This window comes from Aythya ferina, assembly GCF_964211825.1.
Source record: "Aythya ferina genome assembly, chromosome: 2".
NCBI classification, from domain to species: domain Eukaryota; kingdom Metazoa; phylum Chordata; class Aves; order Anseriformes; family Anatidae; genus Aythya; species Aythya ferina.
The window spans coordinates 18,582,758-18,602,464 of NC_140297.1; the positions used below are offsets into that span (position 1 = coordinate 18,582,758).

The 19,707-nt window shown below is 37.9% G+C and overlaps 2 protein-coding genes across 8 annotated transcripts in view; one reads left to right on the plus strand and one right to left on the minus strand.

Annotated features, from left to right (window-relative positions):
* Positions 1 to 19,707, plus strand: part of ARHGAP21 (Rho GTPase activating protein 21) — a 117,769-nt gene that overhangs the window by 93,524 nt on the left and 4,538 nt on the right. For 5 of the 6 annotated variants that reach the window (XM_084510265.1, XM_084510267.1, XM_084510269.1 and 2 more), the window contains 15 exons: positions 8,878 to 9,036; positions 9,190 to 9,292; positions 9,380 to 9,416; positions 10,042 to 10,167; positions 10,958 to 11,242; positions 11,950 to 12,014; positions 12,097 to 12,245; positions 13,643 to 13,791; positions 13,891 to 14,046; positions 14,154 to 14,232; positions 15,232 to 15,305; positions 15,391 to 15,480; positions 17,696 to 17,821; positions 18,016 to 18,057; positions 18,392 to 18,497. In XM_084510265.1, coding sequence (XP_084366391.1) covers positions 8,878 to 9,036; positions 9,190 to 9,292; positions 9,380 to 9,416; positions 10,042 to 10,167; positions 10,958 to 11,242; positions 11,950 to 12,014; positions 12,097 to 12,245; positions 13,643 to 13,791; positions 13,891 to 14,046; positions 14,154 to 14,232; positions 15,232 to 15,305; positions 15,391 to 15,480; positions 17,696 to 17,821; positions 18,016 to 18,057; positions 18,392 to 18,497 — 1,746 coding nt within the window. The remainder of the gene's footprint in view (positions 1 to 8,877; positions 9,037 to 9,189; positions 9,293 to 9,379; positions 9,417 to 10,041; positions 10,168 to 10,957; positions 11,243 to 11,949; positions 12,015 to 12,096; positions 12,246 to 13,642; positions 13,792 to 13,890; positions 14,047 to 14,153; positions 14,233 to 15,231; positions 15,306 to 15,390; positions 15,481 to 17,695; positions 17,822 to 18,015; positions 18,058 to 18,391; positions 18,498 to 19,707) is intronic. The other variant, XM_084510268.1, reaches the window with a different exon arrangement.
* KIAA1217 overlaps positions 19,160 to 19,707 on the minus strand; it is a 377,584-nt gene continuing 377,036 nt past the window's right edge. For both annotated transcript variants that reach the window (XR_014689829.1, XM_084510244.1), the window contains exon 21: positions 19,160 to 19,295. Coding sequence is in view for 1 of the 2 variants with exons in the window: in XM_084510244.1 (XP_084366370.1) it covers positions 19,179 to 19,295 (117 nt within the window). In the remaining variant the exon portion in view is untranslated. The remainder of the gene's footprint in view (positions 19,296 to 19,707) is intronic.

Genomic DNA, 19,707 nt, shown 5'->3' on the forward strand with positions numbered 1-19,707 from the left:
GAAAGGTTAGAAAAAAAAAAGTGTTTTCCCCATGTAATAAAGAAATATATTCTTCTCCTTGTAAGAAGAGACACGCATTGAGCAGAGAGAAATTGAGAACCTCAGATTTCTGCAGCGGAGGTTATTGCTTGTCAACCCAAAATGTGTGGCTACCTTAAGGGCAAACAGTGGCTGAACGCATATGGTTGATGTGGCGTGGTGTAAGGAAACTTTAATTTTAGCAAGAACTCAGAGTAGTCAAGATGAATACAAAAAAAAATCTTCAGCCATTGGAATAATTTGTTTTTTCCTACAAATTACTGGCTAGCTATTCCAAACTGAACATATAAATGTGGTAGCAGTTGAAGTAAGAGCTGACAGATGCTTGTTTTTGAGGGACTCTTGCTTCCATTATTTCAGCGATAGCATTGGCACAGTTTTCAACATGTCATCCATGCTTCTAAGATAAGCATCAATCCTCTGCTTTTTTCAGGTTTTAACAGTGTGGCCTGCCAAACTGCTGTTGCTCCAGGCTGAAAATTTCCATGTTTCTTATCCAAAGAACAGTTTTTAAATCATTGTGATGTTCCAAAATAGAACAGCCAAAACACAAAGTTACAAATTAGTGTTTTAAATGCCGTTAAAACGTGTCTGTAACTTAAAAGTCCACTTTTAATTCAAACCTAAAATGTTAAGGCAATCATTCATAACTTTTAGAAGAGTTTTAATGGAGTGGAAGCATCAGGCTTGCTTTGTAACGGGTAATGTTTTCAAAGTAGAAATCATCCTTAGTGTATCATTATAACTTAAAATTGTAATTACGGGTAATAAAGGAAGGCTGTAAGGGTTCTTGGCCAAAAAAGGTATATTCACACCTGTATTTTTTTGATCATGTGGCAGGATAATACTGTGATTAGGGACCTTTAGAATTACTTTGTAGAGATGGATAGCTATACATTTTGCTCAACGCTGAAATAAAAAACAGATTGTCATAGATCAGCTTGCATTAAGAATAATCTAGGCCAGCCTTTCTCTGTTTTTGTGAAACTCCATCGCTATAATAAACATTATTTACATGATCACAGTAGCAGAGGGCTGGATTTGGTGGTTCAGGGGGGCTTGATCCCATCCTGTGTTTCCACAGCTTACAGAAATGAATGTCATGAGCATGCAGACCCGTTTCCATTACATTTGTTTGGCTACATAAGAATAATTACATAAAATAGGTACATGAAATGTTTCTTTGTAAAGGCAGCCAGTGCTGTCAGTAGTGTGTACTTAAAAACTAGCAAACAAAAAAGCTTAAACAGTTCTTAGAAGAATGAGATTGCAAAAGGCAGCAAGTCGTGGTGAGTCCAGGCAGTAGTGCATCTTCTCCAAATCCTGTTCCAGGCTTCCAGATCTTCAGCTGCCGGAACTTCTGTTGCTGCTTGAGGAGTGAAAGATGCAGCAGCTCAGCTTCCAGCTCTGCTACAAGAAGCTGCTTCTGTGAGATACACATATTAGTGCTTTCTGCTATTTCGTGTGATAGCAGAATTAGTTCCATATGGTTTATTTCTGACGGAACAATTCATTTGTCTTTCATTGGTTATTGCTGGCCTTCTTCCTGTGCAGATGAACTAGTGTACTTGGGTCTTCATATCTGACTGTCTTCCTGACAGACTTTTCAGAGAAAGTTTGTGAATCAGCAGGTCTGTATTAATACATACGTGTTCAGCTTAAATTCAGCTCCTTTTGAAGGAGTCTCCTGTACTTTGCTTGTGCCAGTGCCTAAACAGCTTTTGCTGACCCCTGGTGTCCTGCTGCCACGGGGGATAGATCTGGTTCCTCGGCTGCACCATGCAGGAACTGCTGCACGCAGCGAGCTGCAGGAAACTCAACTGGAGAGGGACAGAGCATGGACTGGGCACAGGACAAGGCTGAAAAGCCTTCATGTGCCTTATTTAAGAATAATGCCTTGGGGCTAGGTAGCATCGTGCATTGTGGTGGTGTTGTGGTATTGTGTCCCATGAAGTTGCTGAATACGATACAAGGTCAGTACCTTCAAGGAAAAGGGCTTTTGATCCTTTTAATGGCACTTCGTAGTTTTGTCCCTGCTTTTATGCTATAAGCAAACAAAATTGTTATGTAAGAATCATTTTTAAATTACACCCCCAAAGCAATAACCTGTTGTTTATGAGAGCAATACTGAAGAAATAGAGAGGCAAATGGTTGGAATACATTTTGTAATGATTGTCAGATACATGCCAGCCCAGTATATGGATGCTTTCACGCCTATGCCTTCCTTGAATGAAAATAACATTTTTAGTGACTGCTTTAGCACTTTGCTTTGGAGATAGAAGGCAGCACGAGCTGCCTCCCTTCAGTTACCCTACTGCAGAAGGTTATTTATAAAGAGCAATGGGAGTTGCAATTCCACGAGATTGATGAGTAGCCAAAATTGCGTGGAGTATTACAGAGGCACCTTTAAGCACGTACCTAATCCAAGACTTCAGTGTGGCTTTCAGAAAGCTCACGGTATCAGAATACTCCTATCCTCTTCAGTGGGGAGTTTGGGAAGCATACACCCAGCTCTACTGGGTGTAAGCTTCTGCTCAGTTACTAACTTTGTATGATTTGAATCTTTAAATCAGATAATAGTCTTTGGTAAATTATGTACTTGTTGAATTAAGGTTTGTAGCTGTATACTCACGTTGTTTATAATGAAGTCTAATTAAATTAGTGTTGTAAATGGTAATGTGCTCTACAGTACACTTATTAAATAATACAGTTCCTTTTAAAAAATCTTTTGAGATGATGAGATGCTGCTTGCAAGACTGCCAAGTCTGAAGGAGGGTAAATATGAAAGCTGGTTTTAGGCTTGGGAAGCAAATTTTTTTCCAGTCACTTTCTATCACGAGTGAAGAAAGATCAGGCAGTGTGAATCCCTAAGGGTTGGTGGGAGAAACCACCTTCCTCTGTTGATGATAGTCCAAGAGGATTAGCTTTCCTAGACTAAATCTAGGTCTTGAATTTGCTCTCTGTGCTTATATTTTTATGATTCAGTTAACTAAACCATTTTTTTCATTAAAAAAAAAAAGGCAGTCATAACTTTGAAAATGGGGAACTCTTAACGCAGCCCCAGTGCAATGCAACCTGTAGAAGTCCATCACACCCAACGAGATGCATCTGAAGCTTTTGAGTGAGTTGGCTGATGTCACTGCAAGGAGGCTATCATCATCTTTGACAGATCATGAGGTGCCCCGGTAATTGGAAGACAGAATATCAAGCACCATCTTTAACAAGGGTGAGAAGGACAGTCTAGGGAATGTAGTCAGTCAGCCTCAGTTCAATCCTCAGGAAAATCATGGAGTCAGCCCTCTTGGAAGCTGTTTCTGGGCACATGAAGGAGGTGTTTGGGAATAGTTAGTGTGGATTTACCGAGGGGAAATGGTGCTTGACTAACCTGATTGCCTTTTGTAGTGAGATGGCTAGATCTGGGAATGAGGGGAGAACAAAAGATGTCACCAGCCTTGACTTTAGCAATTCTTTTGATATGCTCTGCAACATGGAAAACTGAGTAATGAGTTGTAAGGGATGCTGGCTGAGGTTTCATACTCCACCTGGATGCTGCTTACAAGTGGCATTCTTGAGAGTCCGTTTTGTTTAGTTATCTTTATTGGTGACCTAGATAGGAGATGTAACACACTCATCACATCTGCAAACACCACCGAACCAGGCCATGCAGTCAGTGTGCTCAAGGGTATGGCTGTTGCTCAGCAGGACTCCGTGCAGAGGTTTGGACAGGAATGTCTCAACTCATTAACAGCAAATGGTAAGATCTGCCCATGGGACAGGCTGACCTCCTGCCCTGGTGCAGGCTGGGGACTGTCTGCTTAACAGCTCTGCTGAAAAGGACCTGGAGCTCCGTGTGGATGGGAAGCCAGATGTGAGTTCACCTGGACGGTGAGGAAGGCTAAAGCCAGCCTGGCCTGCATCACTAGGAGCGCAGCCAGGAGATTAAAGGAAGAGTTTATTGCCCTTTGTTTGAAGACATGGAGGTTTCAGCTGGCTATAAGGGAAAAAGACATTCACCGCTTGGTAATCAGTGGAGCACGTTCCCAGGGAGGTTGTGGAATCTCTATCCTAGGAGACTTAGGGCCCAGCTGGGCAAAACGTCTGAGGAACATGGTCTGAATTCAGTGTTAGTCCTGCTTGGAGGAGAGGAGGAGATTGGGCTAGGTGACCTTCTGAGGTTCACTCCCAGCTGAATAATTCTGCAATTTATTTAGATTATAATTAAGGCTCTCAAAATGTGCCCCCTCTTGTCTTGTGAGTTTTCAGGTTGTTAGTTTAAAACCTTCACATTAAAAAACAAAACAAAAAAACAACAAAAGAAAACCTTAAAACCTTCAAGTTTAATCCTGAAGGGCTGTTCAGGAGATCCAAGCATAAACAAACATTAAATACTAAAATAATCATGAATTTGTAATGGATCAGTGTGGTATGATATTTTATGGTAGGGTGTGACACAGATCTCTGCTCTCAAAAAGATTTTTTGTGTTTATTCCTTCAAATCTTTTGAAACTTGGGTTATTTGTTCCTTAGTTCCCCGTGCATGGCATGGGGACAGTACATGCGGACAGTGTCCTCTGTCATACTTCCTCACCTGTGTAACCCTGTTTTGAAATTGTTAGGTACCCTGTAGGTATTGAGCCTGTTCAGTGTAAATTTAAGAACATTATTAGTATTTTTTCAGTTCACTTGCATGGTGTACAGAGGCTCCCATCCTTTGTAGGCCCCTGATCTCCAGGTGCATGGTAACAGAAACATACATTGTGACACAAATTCCTCCCTGTTTTAGCTAGCAAATCAGTTAATACCAACTAACTGTATTTGGAGCTTTTTTTTTTTTTTTTTTTTCCTAGAAGTTTTCAGAGTCTTCTTATAAATGTTTTTGCACTGACAGGCTGTCCCTGAGAGCCACCAGTTGTAGCTGTTCGCCAGGTGTGTGCTTGTGGTCCTCATGGCACGTGGGTAACCCAGACCAGGAGCAACTTCCCTTTCCCCAGGGATGCTCTGCCTCCGTGCAGTGGTCTCACTGGTCTCACTGGCTCATTTTCTGGTAGTCAGTCTTCTGGGTCACTTCGTAGAAAATAACATGGAAAAAGTGGTATTTGTAACCTTTTCTCAAATTAAAAGTTGAAGTACTTTTGAAGACTTTGACCTCCTTGTTACAGACAATTAAGGGACACCAGTAATCCTCGAGGTGGCAAGCTGAAAGAGAATTACTTTGTGTGGCTTCTCCTCTGGCTTGTTTGCTCTACGTGCTTCACAGCGTTTCATACACCGTCATTTCCGCTGACTGAGCAGAGCGTGTCCTTCAGGTGCTCAGCAAGGAGTTTTGCGGTGTGGGTCCTCTGATGAGTTAAGGAGAAAAAAGGAGACATATAACAAACGCTTAGGGGAAGAGTCAAAATATAAAGGTTATATGTAGGGTTTTTTTGTTTTGTTTTGTTTTGTTTTTTTATTGAACAGCAGTGGCGATGTTTGCAGTGCACTGAATCAGTCGGCAGTAGCTCTGTGGTACACGTCACAGTTTGTTGTACAGTCCCTTTATGTTATGTAAAGGCTTGCCATTAGCTAACCTTCAGCCTCAGCAGGGACTCAGTTACCCTCCTGTACCAATGTCATACACAGTTTTGTTAAAGCTTCCATCTTTCTAAAACACCTTTAACTTTGATCTGTGCAGGGTTTAGATCCCCGGTGAGGTAAGTAACACCCTTGGGGGTTGGTGGCAGGTAATTCATGCAGGGATTAGACCCCCTGTGAAATAGGTGAAGTTGCTGGTAGCATGTGGCAGGGCATTAGCCTGAGTGCCCCACTTCTACCCCAGTTAGGGTCCCGGGTGCCTTCCTGCTTTTTCTCTGGTTAGCAAACCATCCCTGGCTCACAGCGGAGCGACTGACTCACTGAGAGCATTATTGGGTTGCGTGGAAGCACAGGGAATCGTTTGGAGGATTTCAGGTCTGATGCAGAAAGAGCAGAACATTTGCCTGGCTAACCTTGTTTAAAAATAGGAATTTATTCCCCGCTTCTAGCGTGCCTCCAAGGAAAACAAATAGAACAAACTCTTCAAATTGCTACTGACAAATGGAGTATTAAATTCATCAGTGTTCTTTTCTGCTGTGCTGTGAGCATGCTGTGAGGTTTAATTCTATTTCTTTTTTAGTAAGCTGAACTGTCACCATAATTATTATTTTTTAAATGCATTGTTTGCTCTTAATACATGTGAGAATGAGAACTGGGCAATTTGTAACAGGAAGATCTCTGTACAAGGCGTGTGTCTCAGGAGCAGACTTCATCATGTGATTAAATGATTACAACCATATATAAATTGTTAGACTTGAAATGAAGTTCTTAATGTAAGAGAATTCTCAGTTTTAGGCAAACTTAACTTCCATCTTTTTTGGTACTTTCAGCTGTAGACTGGAATATGGGAAATCTGATATAACGAACTGGCAAATAAGTGTGCATTTTTTATTTTTACAGACACAACACTTTGCATAAAGCACTTCTCTGCATACGATAAAATTCTTATTAAAAGCTTTAAAGAATTTATCACTTTTCCTTCTTTTCTCTAAGGAGCTGTGATGATTTATTATCCTGACTTGGTGATACAAGAGTCAAATTCTTTTCTGTTCATTAAAAAAAAAAAAAAAAAAAAAGGGATATTGAGATGCTACCTATACAGAAAAGATCTTCAGCTATTCTGGAAGTATTCTTCTGTCTGGCAGCACATATTGATACTGAAGTGCATCGGTTGGAGGAATGATACAGCTAATTAATCTTACCGTATGCTCACAATTCAGGCAGTGAGATTGTGTGCTATATAAATGTATCTTTGGCACATTGCAAAAGGTAGGAAAGAAGAAAAATAATTTTACGGTGCCTAAGTAAAGCTTAGCAGGGAAATATTTCAATTGTGATAGCAAGAAAATGCTTTTCACCATGAGACTGGTTTGCGTTGCATTAGGATGGCATCCAGACATGCTGGCTGGGGACCCTTTGTGCTAAGCCCTGCCTGCAGGCATATAGGAAAACCAGCCCCAAGGAAGGATTCTGCCTCATCTGTGGTGCTGCTTACAGGCAGGACAAGCTCCTTGCAGCATTCCTGCCCAAACTTGCTGGGAGAGCATGGTTCTTTCGTGTTCACAGCTCATGCAGGTGTATTTCAAATGTTAGCACTTGTGTAACTTTATTTTGAATAGAGGCTGTGACATCTCGAGAGAGGTCTGTAACAGAAATAACTTAAAGCTGAGCACTTCCAGTTTATGTGGTATGAAATAATCTGCCTTAATATTGTTCAGTGGGTGGAAATAATCATTAGCCAATGTTGGTGTGCTTCTCCACACGCTAGCTGAGCAAATGAAATAGACAACAATAGGACAGTGAGCTATTGTTGTTTGGAAAATGGAAGTATAACTGAGGTTCTTCCCATCTCCTAGCTGCTGGGTAGGAGAGGTATGTAAATGCTTCAATTTATCACTGGATGCAAATAAAACTCAGAATTCATTCAAATTCTTATGCCAGGGATTTGCTGTGAATTATTTTGCTTTCCTTTTTTATTCTTGTTCCTAGTTTGCAGCTAGCTCTGGGGGCGAATTATGCTTTTAAATAATAATAGTGATTTTTAAAGTTATATGTTTTTATATTTACCCCTTCAGACAAAGTAGGGCTGTCATTGCTAAATCTTTCAGTACTTCAATCATTTGCCATCTTGTTTTAAACTTCACCAAATTTTGATGGTACAAGTGCTGCTTGTAGCAGAGCTGTCAGTGACTGTTAGAAAAGCACAATGCCGCTTACGCAGTTGTGTTTGCACAAAGGAAAGAATAAACCTCTGTTTGTGAGTGCTCATTGGTTTCAATGGGCTTTTCAGAAGGACTGCATATCACAATTCTTAGCACCTAGGGTACATTCATACTCATCATGGCAGTGCAGTCCAGCCCCTGCTCGTGACTTGCTTCTCTCCACCCTCTTTTCTGCCGGAGGATGAAGTACAATTATTTTTCTCGTACTCCTGATGTGTGCTAGAAGATGTTACGACTCTTTGCTCAGAATGGTTGAAAACACATCTTTCAGCTTCTTCCATCTTGCCAGAAACATGTTAAATAGTAGAAATACGTAAAGCTTTTTGGACTCTTTCGTGATGACCCTTGTGACTGTTGAGACTGTGAGGTGCTGGGCATGTGCGGCATGCGATCGTTTGTATGAACAATTAGTGGAAGAAATAATTGGTATGTAGTGGTGCCATATTTTTAAAATTTGAATACTTATATATGTGTTGTTCAGCAATACTTGTTGAATATTTGGGGGATGGGGGATTGGTTTTCTGTGTGCTAGGTATCTGTTTCAAATGGTTTTTGTTGATTTGGATCTTGGCTTTATTATTTGAACACTCACTGAAACCAAATAGCTGCTGGTAGTTGAAATGCCCATGTTTTATTGTAGGAAATCGTACTTAGCTGTGTCCTGAGTTTAGACCTATTGATGTAACAGGTGTTGTTCCTCACACACATGCATAAAAGCAAAACCAGACTACTTGAAAATCGTATTATAAGAGCTTAGCACAAAATTCCTATTTCATTGTCTCACAGTAAAATCTATGATCAGGTATGATGCTCTTTGCCCTTATCTCTAATGTATAATTTACAACCTTAATTAAGGATTTACTAAAAAAAAAAAAAAAAAAGCATTTAACAGCATATGTTGACTGGATTCTTGATGTTTGTATGAAAGACTTAATTTGAGGTACTTAATCTGATATTCCAGTAATGACAAGTTTAGGCAGCTATTTAGTTTGAGCATTTGGTTCATGCATTTAATATGTTAATTTATTACATATTACCTTTGTAGATGAACCGACTAGTCCTAGTATTGACCATGATATTGCACACATTCCTGCTTCTGCTGTTATTTCTGCATCTGCTTCTCAAGCACCTGCTATAACAACTGTTCCTTCCAGTCCCACATCTCCAATCCCTTTAATTCGGCGACAGCTTTCTCATGATCATGGTGAGTGGTGATTTGATTTTCTTTCTACGCTCCTTTTTTCCTTTTACACTCTGGAGATCAGGTGTGAAAATTGTAATCTCTTTATTGCTTGAAATCAATTACAGAAATGTGATTCGCTTTCCTACATACTCAAAAATTTCTGCTTGTTTATAGAATCCATCAGGCCTAGTGTCCTAGATAGCCAGCCTACCACAAAACCGGAGAGATCAAAGTCATATGATGAAGGATTGGATGACTACAGAGAAGAGGAAAAATCGTAAGTTCATGATAAATGTCAGTTAATTTGAAAATATTTTTAAAGTGTGCAAAATCTCACTTTAACATCTGTTTTTTTTTCCAACAGATCCATTAAACACGTGTCTAGTTTAAAGGGGATCAAGGTAAGTACATACATGTAACAACTCTAAAAAATTATAAATATTACTGTGGCAAGTTGTATGAATTATACACTTAACCTGTACAAAGTGATGTATTAAGCAGACATGAGTAATGATATTTCCTCCATTGGTGCTATATGCATCACGTAAGTAAACGTGGTCTGTTGTTTTGTTGGCACCCCACATGGTGCTTGATTTTCATTTACCTTGGCCTCAGTAAATGAAGCATTTCTATGATGTACTCCTGCAAAAGTTTGCTAATGAGAGTCTATGACCCCCTCAGCGTGTCCCAAAGTATACTTGGGAAGTATAAGGTCGCTGTTGTTGCATAATCCTATGGAGCCATTAGAAATCATATTTTCTGAGAGGGATATTCTTATAGGCTTTTTGCTGAATATGGTGTCAGTTTTTAAAGTGAGTAGTGGAATAGAATAGTTCAGTTGGAGAGGACCTACGAAGATTGAGTTCAACTGTGAGACCACTTCAGGGCCAACCAAAAGTTAGAGTACGTTATTAAGGGCATTATCCAAATGCCTCTTGAACACTACCAGGCATGATCTTGCATGTAGAGATCACAGAGAAATGTATTTAGAAGTACACTGTGAGGTTCCTTCTGTGATGTTCTCAGGTCCCAGACAGTCAGAAATCTTCAGAAGACTCTGGCTCCCGAAAAGATTCTTCTTCAGAGGTCTTTGGTGATGCCTCCAAGGAAGGATGGCTTCATTTCCGTCAGCTTGTTACAGACAAAGGAAAGGTACCTGTCACTTACTCTTTTTAAACCTAGCATAAATATTTACCTGGTGGAAAAATGAGGTAAAAAACTTGGAAGCTTTCTGGTTATGCATTTTTCACTAATGTTTCTGGGATGTGAGGCTAAAGAAATCTTTAGACCCATTTGTTAGTGAATTAGTGAATTCCTCAGCTTCGTTAGGGGCTGCATTCTGAAATGGCTTAATTTTGTATTTCAGAGCATCTGCGAAGTAAACTCATTTCTAACAACTAATTAAGTAGAAAGAATCAGTCCCTTGGTAAATGTAGTGGGTTTTTTTGTTTGTTTGTTGGCTTTTCTATTTGCTAACAATGAAAAAAGCTCTGATTTTCATCAATGTTGTGGAGATGAGTTCAGATTAACCTCCTGCACGTGTATGGGCTAACACTTAAAGAAAAGTAGGAATTTGGAATTGCAGTGTTACGTAAATACGAGTCTGACTTGAATAACGTTTAAAAGACTTGGGCAAGAATCCACTAAATATTTTTTGCTCTATTTGTTTTAATGCCTCTGTAAAATTTTTCACGTTCTCTGTTTTGCTGCTGTCGTATGAAAACTCACACTTAATGGGTGATCAGGGAGAGCGGGCTATTGAGCAATTCTGTCCTCTAACACAGAGCAGTTAGTGAGTCCCACTTTTGGGTAGGCTTTCCGCGACTCATCCTTAAGGATGGTATAGATGGTTATTCTTCCTTTTTAAAGCTTTTTAGAAGTAGTTTGTTAATGCAGAAACATTCATTATAACAAATAACCAAACTTACTATATATTTTTCAGCGAGTTGGTGGGAGCATTCGGCCGTGGAAACAGTTGTATGTTGTTCTTCGAGGTCATTCACTTTATTTGTACAAGGATAAAAAGGAACAAATGACCCCATCTGAAGAAGAACAACCTATAAGCATCAATGCTTGTTTGATAGACATCTCATACTGTGAAACCAAGAGGAAAAATGTGTTTAGACTCACCACGTCAGATTGCGAGTATCTGTTTCAAGCTGAGGACAGAGATAATATGTTAGCGTGGATTAAAGCAATACAAGACAACAGCAACTTAAACGATGAGGTAATCATTCTTGTCTTTTAATTGATTAAAAGAAAATACAATCATTTTTAGTACTTCAACAAAAGAAATCATTTGCAATTAATTGATCAAAATACGTGCAGGAGCAAACAGGAAAACTTAAAAGGCGAGGCAGTGAAATATACTGAATTTAAAGAAAAAAAGCCTGATAATTGATAATCAGAGGACAGACTTTTGAAATAAATGAATTAGTATAATTGCTGGTTTGACTGCAGATGAACTTTGTATTAAACTGATCTGTCAAAGATCCCTACTTTTTCAAAAGGTAATTGTAGTACAGAGCTAGTCTGTTTCATCTTCAAGCTTGTAGTGCAGTGGCATGGTGTGATGAGTTTCTCAGTAATTGAAAAAGGAAACTTTGAAAGATGTTCGTTTCTTTATATGTAGTTGTTATTATGAGTTATATGTTAATGCTAAATGCAAGGCAAACATATGCTATTATACATAACATACTAGTATCTGTCCCAAAATAATCTTCAGTGTATCTTCATTACACACTTTAATTTTCCTCGTGTTTTTAAAGTGTTCTGTACTTACTGTTACCAAGGACTGCCCGCTAGATTTTTAGCTGTACTGAAACGTTAATTTTTCATATGTGATCTGTTGATGGGAAGATGAAATTGTATTCTGGAAATACAAACTATTGTATTTTGTAAGATTTGTAAAGTAAATCTCAATTCATTTTATAGGATACTGGTGTCACTAGCAGAGACCTAATTAGTCGAAGGATTAAAGAATACAGTACAATGATGAGGTAGGTAAATTATATGCTGCCAGTAGTTTCTGTACGCTTGTTATTTAGCTTCTTTTTACTGAAGTAACATATCATGCTTCAGTTCCTCGAGCAGCAAAACAGAGCCATCTCCCAAAACACCTCGTCAGAGTCTAAGTATCAGACAAACTCTGCTTGGAACTAAAGCAGAACAGAGAACCCAGAGTCCACATTCTCCGAAGGATGAGTCAGAAAGGAAGCTTCTAACTAAAGGTTTGTGGGTGTTTTTATTTTTTTGTTTGTTTGTTTGTTTTTTCTCATTTCTTTAGTTCCTTATTGCCCCAGTATGAAACTATCGAGGTAATTTATATAGGTTCTTCCAAGTGACGAATATACATATGCAAACCAAATATTTACTAGTGCTTATAGCTGCAGCTTGGAGAAACTCATTTCTTTAACTCTGTTGTCTAGATGTTATGTTAGATGTACCTCAAGTTTACTCAGATCCCTAAAGGTTTTCATTGCAATCCTCAGGAAGGTTTTGTGTGTGGTTTATTTCTTCCCTGCATTCATATTTTAAATATGCTGTTGAACTAGAGAAGAAGGTGTATTTTTTTTTTTTTGTATTTGTGTTTAAAGTATAGAAGTTCAATTATTGTATTTTTCCCAGAACAAAATTAATACCTGCTGAGTTCTGAAATACTAGAATCTTAAAGCCTGGCATTGCAAACTTGAATTTGTGAATGAACTTTGTCAAATGTCACAAGCAAAATCTTTTTCAAAGAACGTGTAGATTCACAGTGTCTGATCAGACTGCTTTAAGGGTGTTGCACACAAATTCAGGCAACTTCCCGAAACGATCTCTTTTGATCAGCCACTTCTGAACAATTCAATGTTGAATTTAAACTGTGAGTGAATTCTGTTTTAGCTTACCAACAAACTCTCCCTTACTCATTCTGTGTGCTGCAGATTATGTAACCTAAATTGCAGGTGTTAAGTGAATTTTACATTTACTGAAAGAACATTTCCAGAAATAGTTGAATAAGAAGGAAGCAGTGTTTGTTGTATTAGAGGTCTTGCAGTACAGGATGAATGGGAATTGTAATTTGTTATGTGAATTGTATAGTGGAGAGCAACTGAATGTTTAATGTGATTTTGGATAAATAAGTGTTTGAGTCCTGTTTGGAATGATGTAGGAGTGACTGCAACCTAGAAATTAACTGAAAGTAGGTCTGCACAATGTAAAATGTTAGTGTGGCTGTACAACTTAATATCAATTTTGTGTTGCACTGTTGCTCAGTAGAGACTTAATCTTCCTTGAGTAAATGTTGTAGGTTTTAATTTTTCTAATGTAATTTATATACATTTAGTTTTAGAATGATGAAATACCACCTTGTCATTTACCTACTTGCTTTTCTGAGTGTGGGTATATTCAACTGTATTTTTTGAATCACAGAAGAGGAGGAGAAGGTATGTTCAAGATAGACTAATGTTTAGCCAGTTGTTTGCAAACGTGGCCCGGAAAAAAAGGGGTTAAAAACAAAACAAACAAAAAACACCCACAAAAATAGTCACTTTATCTTTACAAATGTTTCCTGTATTCACAGTAGCTTTTCTGACTTATTTTTCATATTTTTCTTTATTTCCTTACGTGTGTTATTACTATCAAGAAAAAGATGAGACAAGCCCACCAAAAGACAAGGGGACATGGAGAAAAGGGATTCCAAGCATTATGAGGAAGACATTTGAAAAGAAGCCATCTGCTGTAGGAACGTTTGGAGTCAGACTAGATGACTGTCCCCCAGCTCATACCAACAAAGTATGAAAAGACTTTTTTCTTTTTTTTTTTTCCACTGTGATTTTTAAAGTACTCTATGTGTACTTTAAAAATTTATATAAAACTTTTTTTTCCCTTCAGTATATTCCACTGATCGTTGATATATGCTGCAAACTGGTTGAAGAAAGAGGTCTGGAGTACACAGGTATTTACAGAGTTCCTGGAAATAATGCTGCCATCTCAAGTATGCAAGAGGAGCTCAACAAAGGAATGACTGACATAGATGTTCATGATGATGTAAGTCTTCGATCACAGTATTTCCACTTTGAACTCCTGAAAACTTCTGGCTGTGTTATGATTATAGAAATATAAAGCATGTCTGTCCTTTCCTTCTAAATGTTTAGAAATGGCGAGACTTGAATGTGATAAGCAGTTTGCTGAAATCCTTCTTCAGAAAGCTCCCAGAACCCCTTTTTACCAATGGTGAGTTGTTTACCTCATGATTTTGTCTTTAGGAGATACTGTTGAATGGTTGTTTTAAAACTTCTGGGTGGTTTGAGAGAGAATCTGCTGGAATCATCTCAGCTCTGTTTTAAGTGCTCTCCTTTTGCCTTAAGGAATAGGGAGTCACAGTGATCATATAAATTAAAAATGACAGCTGTAAATAGAGTTTTTCTAATTATGAAGAAATTACAAATAGTGTTCAAATATTGTGCCAAAATACCTCAGTGTATCCATTTTAATATTCACTTTGGCAGGCTAAAAAAAATTGGATCTTCATTTTTTTTGTTCTATAACCTTTTTTTCTTTTACTGTTTCTGGAAGGATTAAGAGAGGGAAGAAAACCAAGTTTTGGGTGTTAACTCTGATTTGGAGGAAATAACCAGATTCTTAATGTTACTTCTTTAAAGTTCTACTAGAAATAATAACAAACACAGCAAAGGCAGAATGTGACTTTAGGGAATACAGTTTCTTAAACAATGTTGCCTCTGCAGTATTGTTTTTCGTATCTGAGTTTAAACCAAAATCAACAACCAAAAAAAAACTCTTTTCAGGGGAGGGTGCAGATGCAGTCCCCTTCCACAACAAATTATGCAGTCGTGTTTCCCAAATTTGGGGAAACTGCAGGGCTCAGCACATCTGGAGTGCAGGGGATGAGCCTTGCCTTAGGAAAATCATCTGCCCGAATATGGTGTTTCCAGTCCTCACTAAATATTAGATAATACCAGTTGTTGAAGTTGGGACATGGTATCTTTTTCACTAAAAATTAAGAAACAAACAAACAACAAAAACAAAACCACTAAAAACTTAGATTTTAATTTGAAACAAAATAAAGTTTTAAATGTTACTGTTCCAATATTCTATGAAAACTGTTTTTTCTCTCCACTCTCATCTATATTACTATATTATATGCAGTGTAGTGGGCTAATTTATGACTTCCAAAGGTAATATGTATGTGATTAATTTCTGCTTTTTTAACAGACAAATACGCAGATTTTATAGATGCCAATAGAAAAGAAGATCCTGTTGAACGTCTGAAAACACTGAAGAGACTGGTAAGCTGAAATTGGGTGTGTTGTAGGTATACTACAACATTAGCATTAAATGTTTAATGTTCTGAATAGTGATTGTTCGTTTCAGATTCATGATCTACCTGAACATCATTACGAGACTCTCAAGTTTCTTTCTGCACACCTCAAGACAGTAGCAGAGAACTCTGAAAAGAACAAGGTACCAGAAACAATAGTATAATGTACTTTGTTGTGTTACATTCATAAACCAGTTTCTCTGCAGGATTTTTTCTGCTGATTAAGACCATAACTTCTTATTGTAGATAACATTAAGGCCTTAGCAATGTTGAGTGAGAACATTTTTGGATCACGCTAAGGACTCCTTGAAAATATTCATGTGTAGCACAAATTAAGTTTATTCAAACTGATGTTAATTCTTGTGGGAATAACTGCTTCCATACTAAATATATTCCTTGTCTGTAAATTTCATGTAATCCATTTAGACACCAATGAGTGTATGTGTCTGGTTGGGGATTTCAACTAGTTTAAACAAACATTTTCAATTAATATGCTGCAGACTCTCGATGTAAAGCCTAGAGGAATGCATTATTGACTTTGAAGGTAAAATGAAAGTAGGTGTCCAGTAGCACCCTTGTTTAAAAAAAAATCGCTCTTCTTTTTACTGTGCAAACTCCCACAAAATACAACATAAGTCCTTACTTCTATAAGATTTTGGAATATGTCGGAGTAGAAAGTTTGGGTAAAACTTAAGTGAATGTCTGAATGAACTGAATGAACCCTGTTGACAAAGGCTAGGCTGCATCAGCTTTGTGTGAAGCTTAGGTTCCTGGACACCTGGTGTCCAGGACTAGGACTGTCCTGAAGTGTCCTAAGACTAGGAATTGCTAAAAGGACACCTAAGACTAGGACTTGCTGTAATAACTCAAGTGTTTGACCTTGTAGATGCTTTGGATGGTTTAAAGAAAAAAAAAAAAAAAAAAGACATAAATGGTAGTGATCTTTCAATTAAAATCATTATCAATCATAAAGTCATCTACATCTTGGACAGGGTAGAGTTGCTTCCGTGCATGCTACGGTTCTACTGTAAATGCAAATAATAGTATCCCCTTTTTTTCAGGGAAGGGTAGCTGAACGTAAAGAACATAAATATGGGTGTGTTTATGGATGCTTACCTCAGGGCAGGTGACATGGTGCCCTGTTATTGGCTACCAATGTGCAGGGATACAACAAAAAATTGTGTGACGGATGCAGAATAGATGAACTCATGGCCAACATGAAATCATTTAAAAGATCAGAAAATGTCACAATTCAAATAAATTTGGTGGGTTCCCAGATCTGCAAGGAATACCTGCTAGTTAAATTTGGATATACCTTTATTTATGTAGATACACACAAACATACATATATACACAACCTTTAGTATAATTATAGTTGTCATTATAAGGAAATTATAGCAAATGTCATTAAGAGCAAAGCCTAAAGCAAACATTTATTATGTTTTCAGTGTACTGTGTAAATACTGTTTAAATAATGTTAATACTATCGAATATGTAAGGCTAGATGAATGAGGTTTGTATTTTAATTACATGACATGCCAAAAGCCAGTTTAAGTCAAAGTGAGCATTAGGGGCTTGGGTCATTCTGTTTGTGGTTTCCTTCTTGAAGAACAGGGACCTCGCCTTGTAGTTATTTTCTTCTGTGTCAGAACAGCGAGTGAGAGAAGTAAGCAAAAACAGATTCATATTCTGCTTCTGCATTTGTGGAATTATTTGTCAGAAATGTAACTTTAAAAGAAAGTGGATGATTAATGTTACGACTAGGATATGTCTGAGTCTGTCTCACGAGTAGATGTTGGGTCTATAGCGTTGGTCGCTGCCACCTCCTCAAAAGTAAATGTTAATTGAATGAGCTCTTTGTCAGCAGGCATAATATGCTATTTGATTACTAGCTAAGCTTTTTGTGTGTCATGTAAATATTTTTTCAGGGGGAAAAAAAAAAAGCAGGGAACTACCAATGTCTTTTAATTTTTTTCTTCCCTTTTATTAAAAAAAAAAAATATCAGTGTTTTGAATCAAAACAAATAGTCTCCTCTCTACAGATTCTTCTTGAATTTTCTGGGCTTGTGGAGCTATTCGCTTGTGATGGATTAATGAAGGTTGAATTGTGAATTGCAGAAGTTTTGGACATCTTCATTTCGTCTACACAGATAGAAAACTTTTTGTGTAGTGTAACATCTTAACTGTAACGTTAACAGTAATGTGTTAATAGTAATGTGTTTTTTAAAGAAAAATATTTCTTGTCCTTGGCTAAAATGGTTCTCAAATATTATTAATGTTGTGTTAATATACTTAGTCCATGTTACTGTATTTTCTCCTTTATAAATGTATGATGTATGGAAATACTTCATTTCTTAGATGGAACCAAGAAACCTGGCTATAGTGTTTGGTCCAACACTCGTGAGGACATCAGATGATAACATGACACACATGGTGACGCACATGCCAGACCAGTATAAAATTGTAGAAACACTCATCCAAAAAGTAAGTGGATGCATTTCATTGTGTAAAAAGTAAGATCATACGCAGAGCAGCTTTCTTTTATTGGGCCACTTTGGGTCTGGTATTTGTCCTTTGAACTCCAGGATATAATTTTTAAAAATGTCCTTGTTTGATTGTTCCACATTTGGGTTTTGTGTTTCTTGTGGGGTTTTCACCGTATTTATTTTAAATTGTAGCATGACTGGTTTTTCACAGAAGATGATGCTGAAGAGCCCCTTGTAAGTATTGTGGCATAAATATTTGCATTTTAATTGCCTTAGTTTAGAATCTGCTTCTGCTCTCTCTAGAATGCCTGTATATTTCTTATTGCATCACTGTATGGTTTGCTCTTCAGAAGCACCTTTTTAGCTTTCCAGCCTTTACAGTAATGAATTTATTTAAAAGAAAAAGCTGTGCATTTGTTTAAAAACAAAACAAAAAAAAATATGGGAAAATAAGAACACATGAGGAAAGCGTGTCCTCAGGTGACTAATGCAATTTTCTAAATGCTGTTGAATCATAATGACCTATTTGTGAAACGATGATGAAGAGATCTTTGTTTATTAACTATAGACAACAGTTCAGGAGGAAAACACTGTAGAATCTCAGCCAGTGCCAAACATAGATCATTTACTCACCAACATTGGAAGAACGGGAGTATCTCCTGGAGACGTATCAGGTAACTCTTGCCCGGACAGCGTTAGTCCATAGGCTAGAATAACCTACTCTGTAAACTCACTGTAACTCTCTTTCTATTTTCTTTTACTAATCAATTGTTTTTCTCTTTTCTTAAAGATCATTGACACTTTTTAAAGATTTGAATTGTTGGTAATCATGCATGATACGTTAGAAAACTTTGTTGTCTAACAGGGGTATAATCATTAAAAGATGAGGCTTGCACATACGATTTTATTTATTCACAGTAACCCATGCAATCATCATCGTGAGGTGAAGCAGATACGCTGCTGTAAAGTGGTTTGTTGTGATGGCAGAAAAAAACTGATCTCCAGTGGTGTTCTAATATTGCTCATTAGGAATGCGAAAAAATGAGTTACATTTTCTTGTCAATTGGTGGACACTTTAATAAGTATGTTGCAGTATGTCGATACTAAAGCTGATTTCCTTCTGTTTATGAATGCCATCCTCTTGTGTGGCTAAGGACAAGCATTGCAGACTCTTTTTTGGTGACTTTTTCCCCCCCCTCCCTTCACTTTACTATTGCACTAACCCAGCATGTTGTATCCCACAAATGTTCTCCCTTCGTCTCTAGCTTTTGTTTCAGTTTTCAAAGGGTTGCTCAGCACTTACTGAAGCAGTCACTTTATACGGATGTTGTAACAGGCGAAGTGGGAGGCGTCTATCACACGGTGATGTCTTTAGTGGATTCTGTGATGTCACTGGTGGACAGCTGGAACTGTAGGAAGAAGGAGGACTGTTGCCCACACTGTAGCTGCCTTGTCTGCAGAAACCCCCGTTTCTTGTAAATGGAAAAAAAAACAAAAACAAAAAGTTGATCTGTGCTGTAAATTTTCGTTGAAGAGTATTTTAAACAGATCAATGCTACTTTTTAAAAGTTTTTCTGCTGTTTCTTGTTATCTCTGAAGCAGACCCTGAGGAGAAATAGCATGGTATGGTCTACCAGTCTTTCTAGTCATAAAGCATTAGCCATGTGTCAAAAAGGGGTGTGGCAGGGGGCTCAGCTCTTTCTTCCGAGGGAGAAAGTCCCTAACGCTGGATCGCATCCAAGTTCATATTTTTTTAGTCGTTGCGCTAGCCCCTTCCTACCCCCTTTGTAATTGTACAATCTTGGGTTTTGCGAGACAGTGAAACTATGGTGTCCATTTTTCATTTCATAATAGCGCTTCTTATAGAACAGCATAAAACAGGTA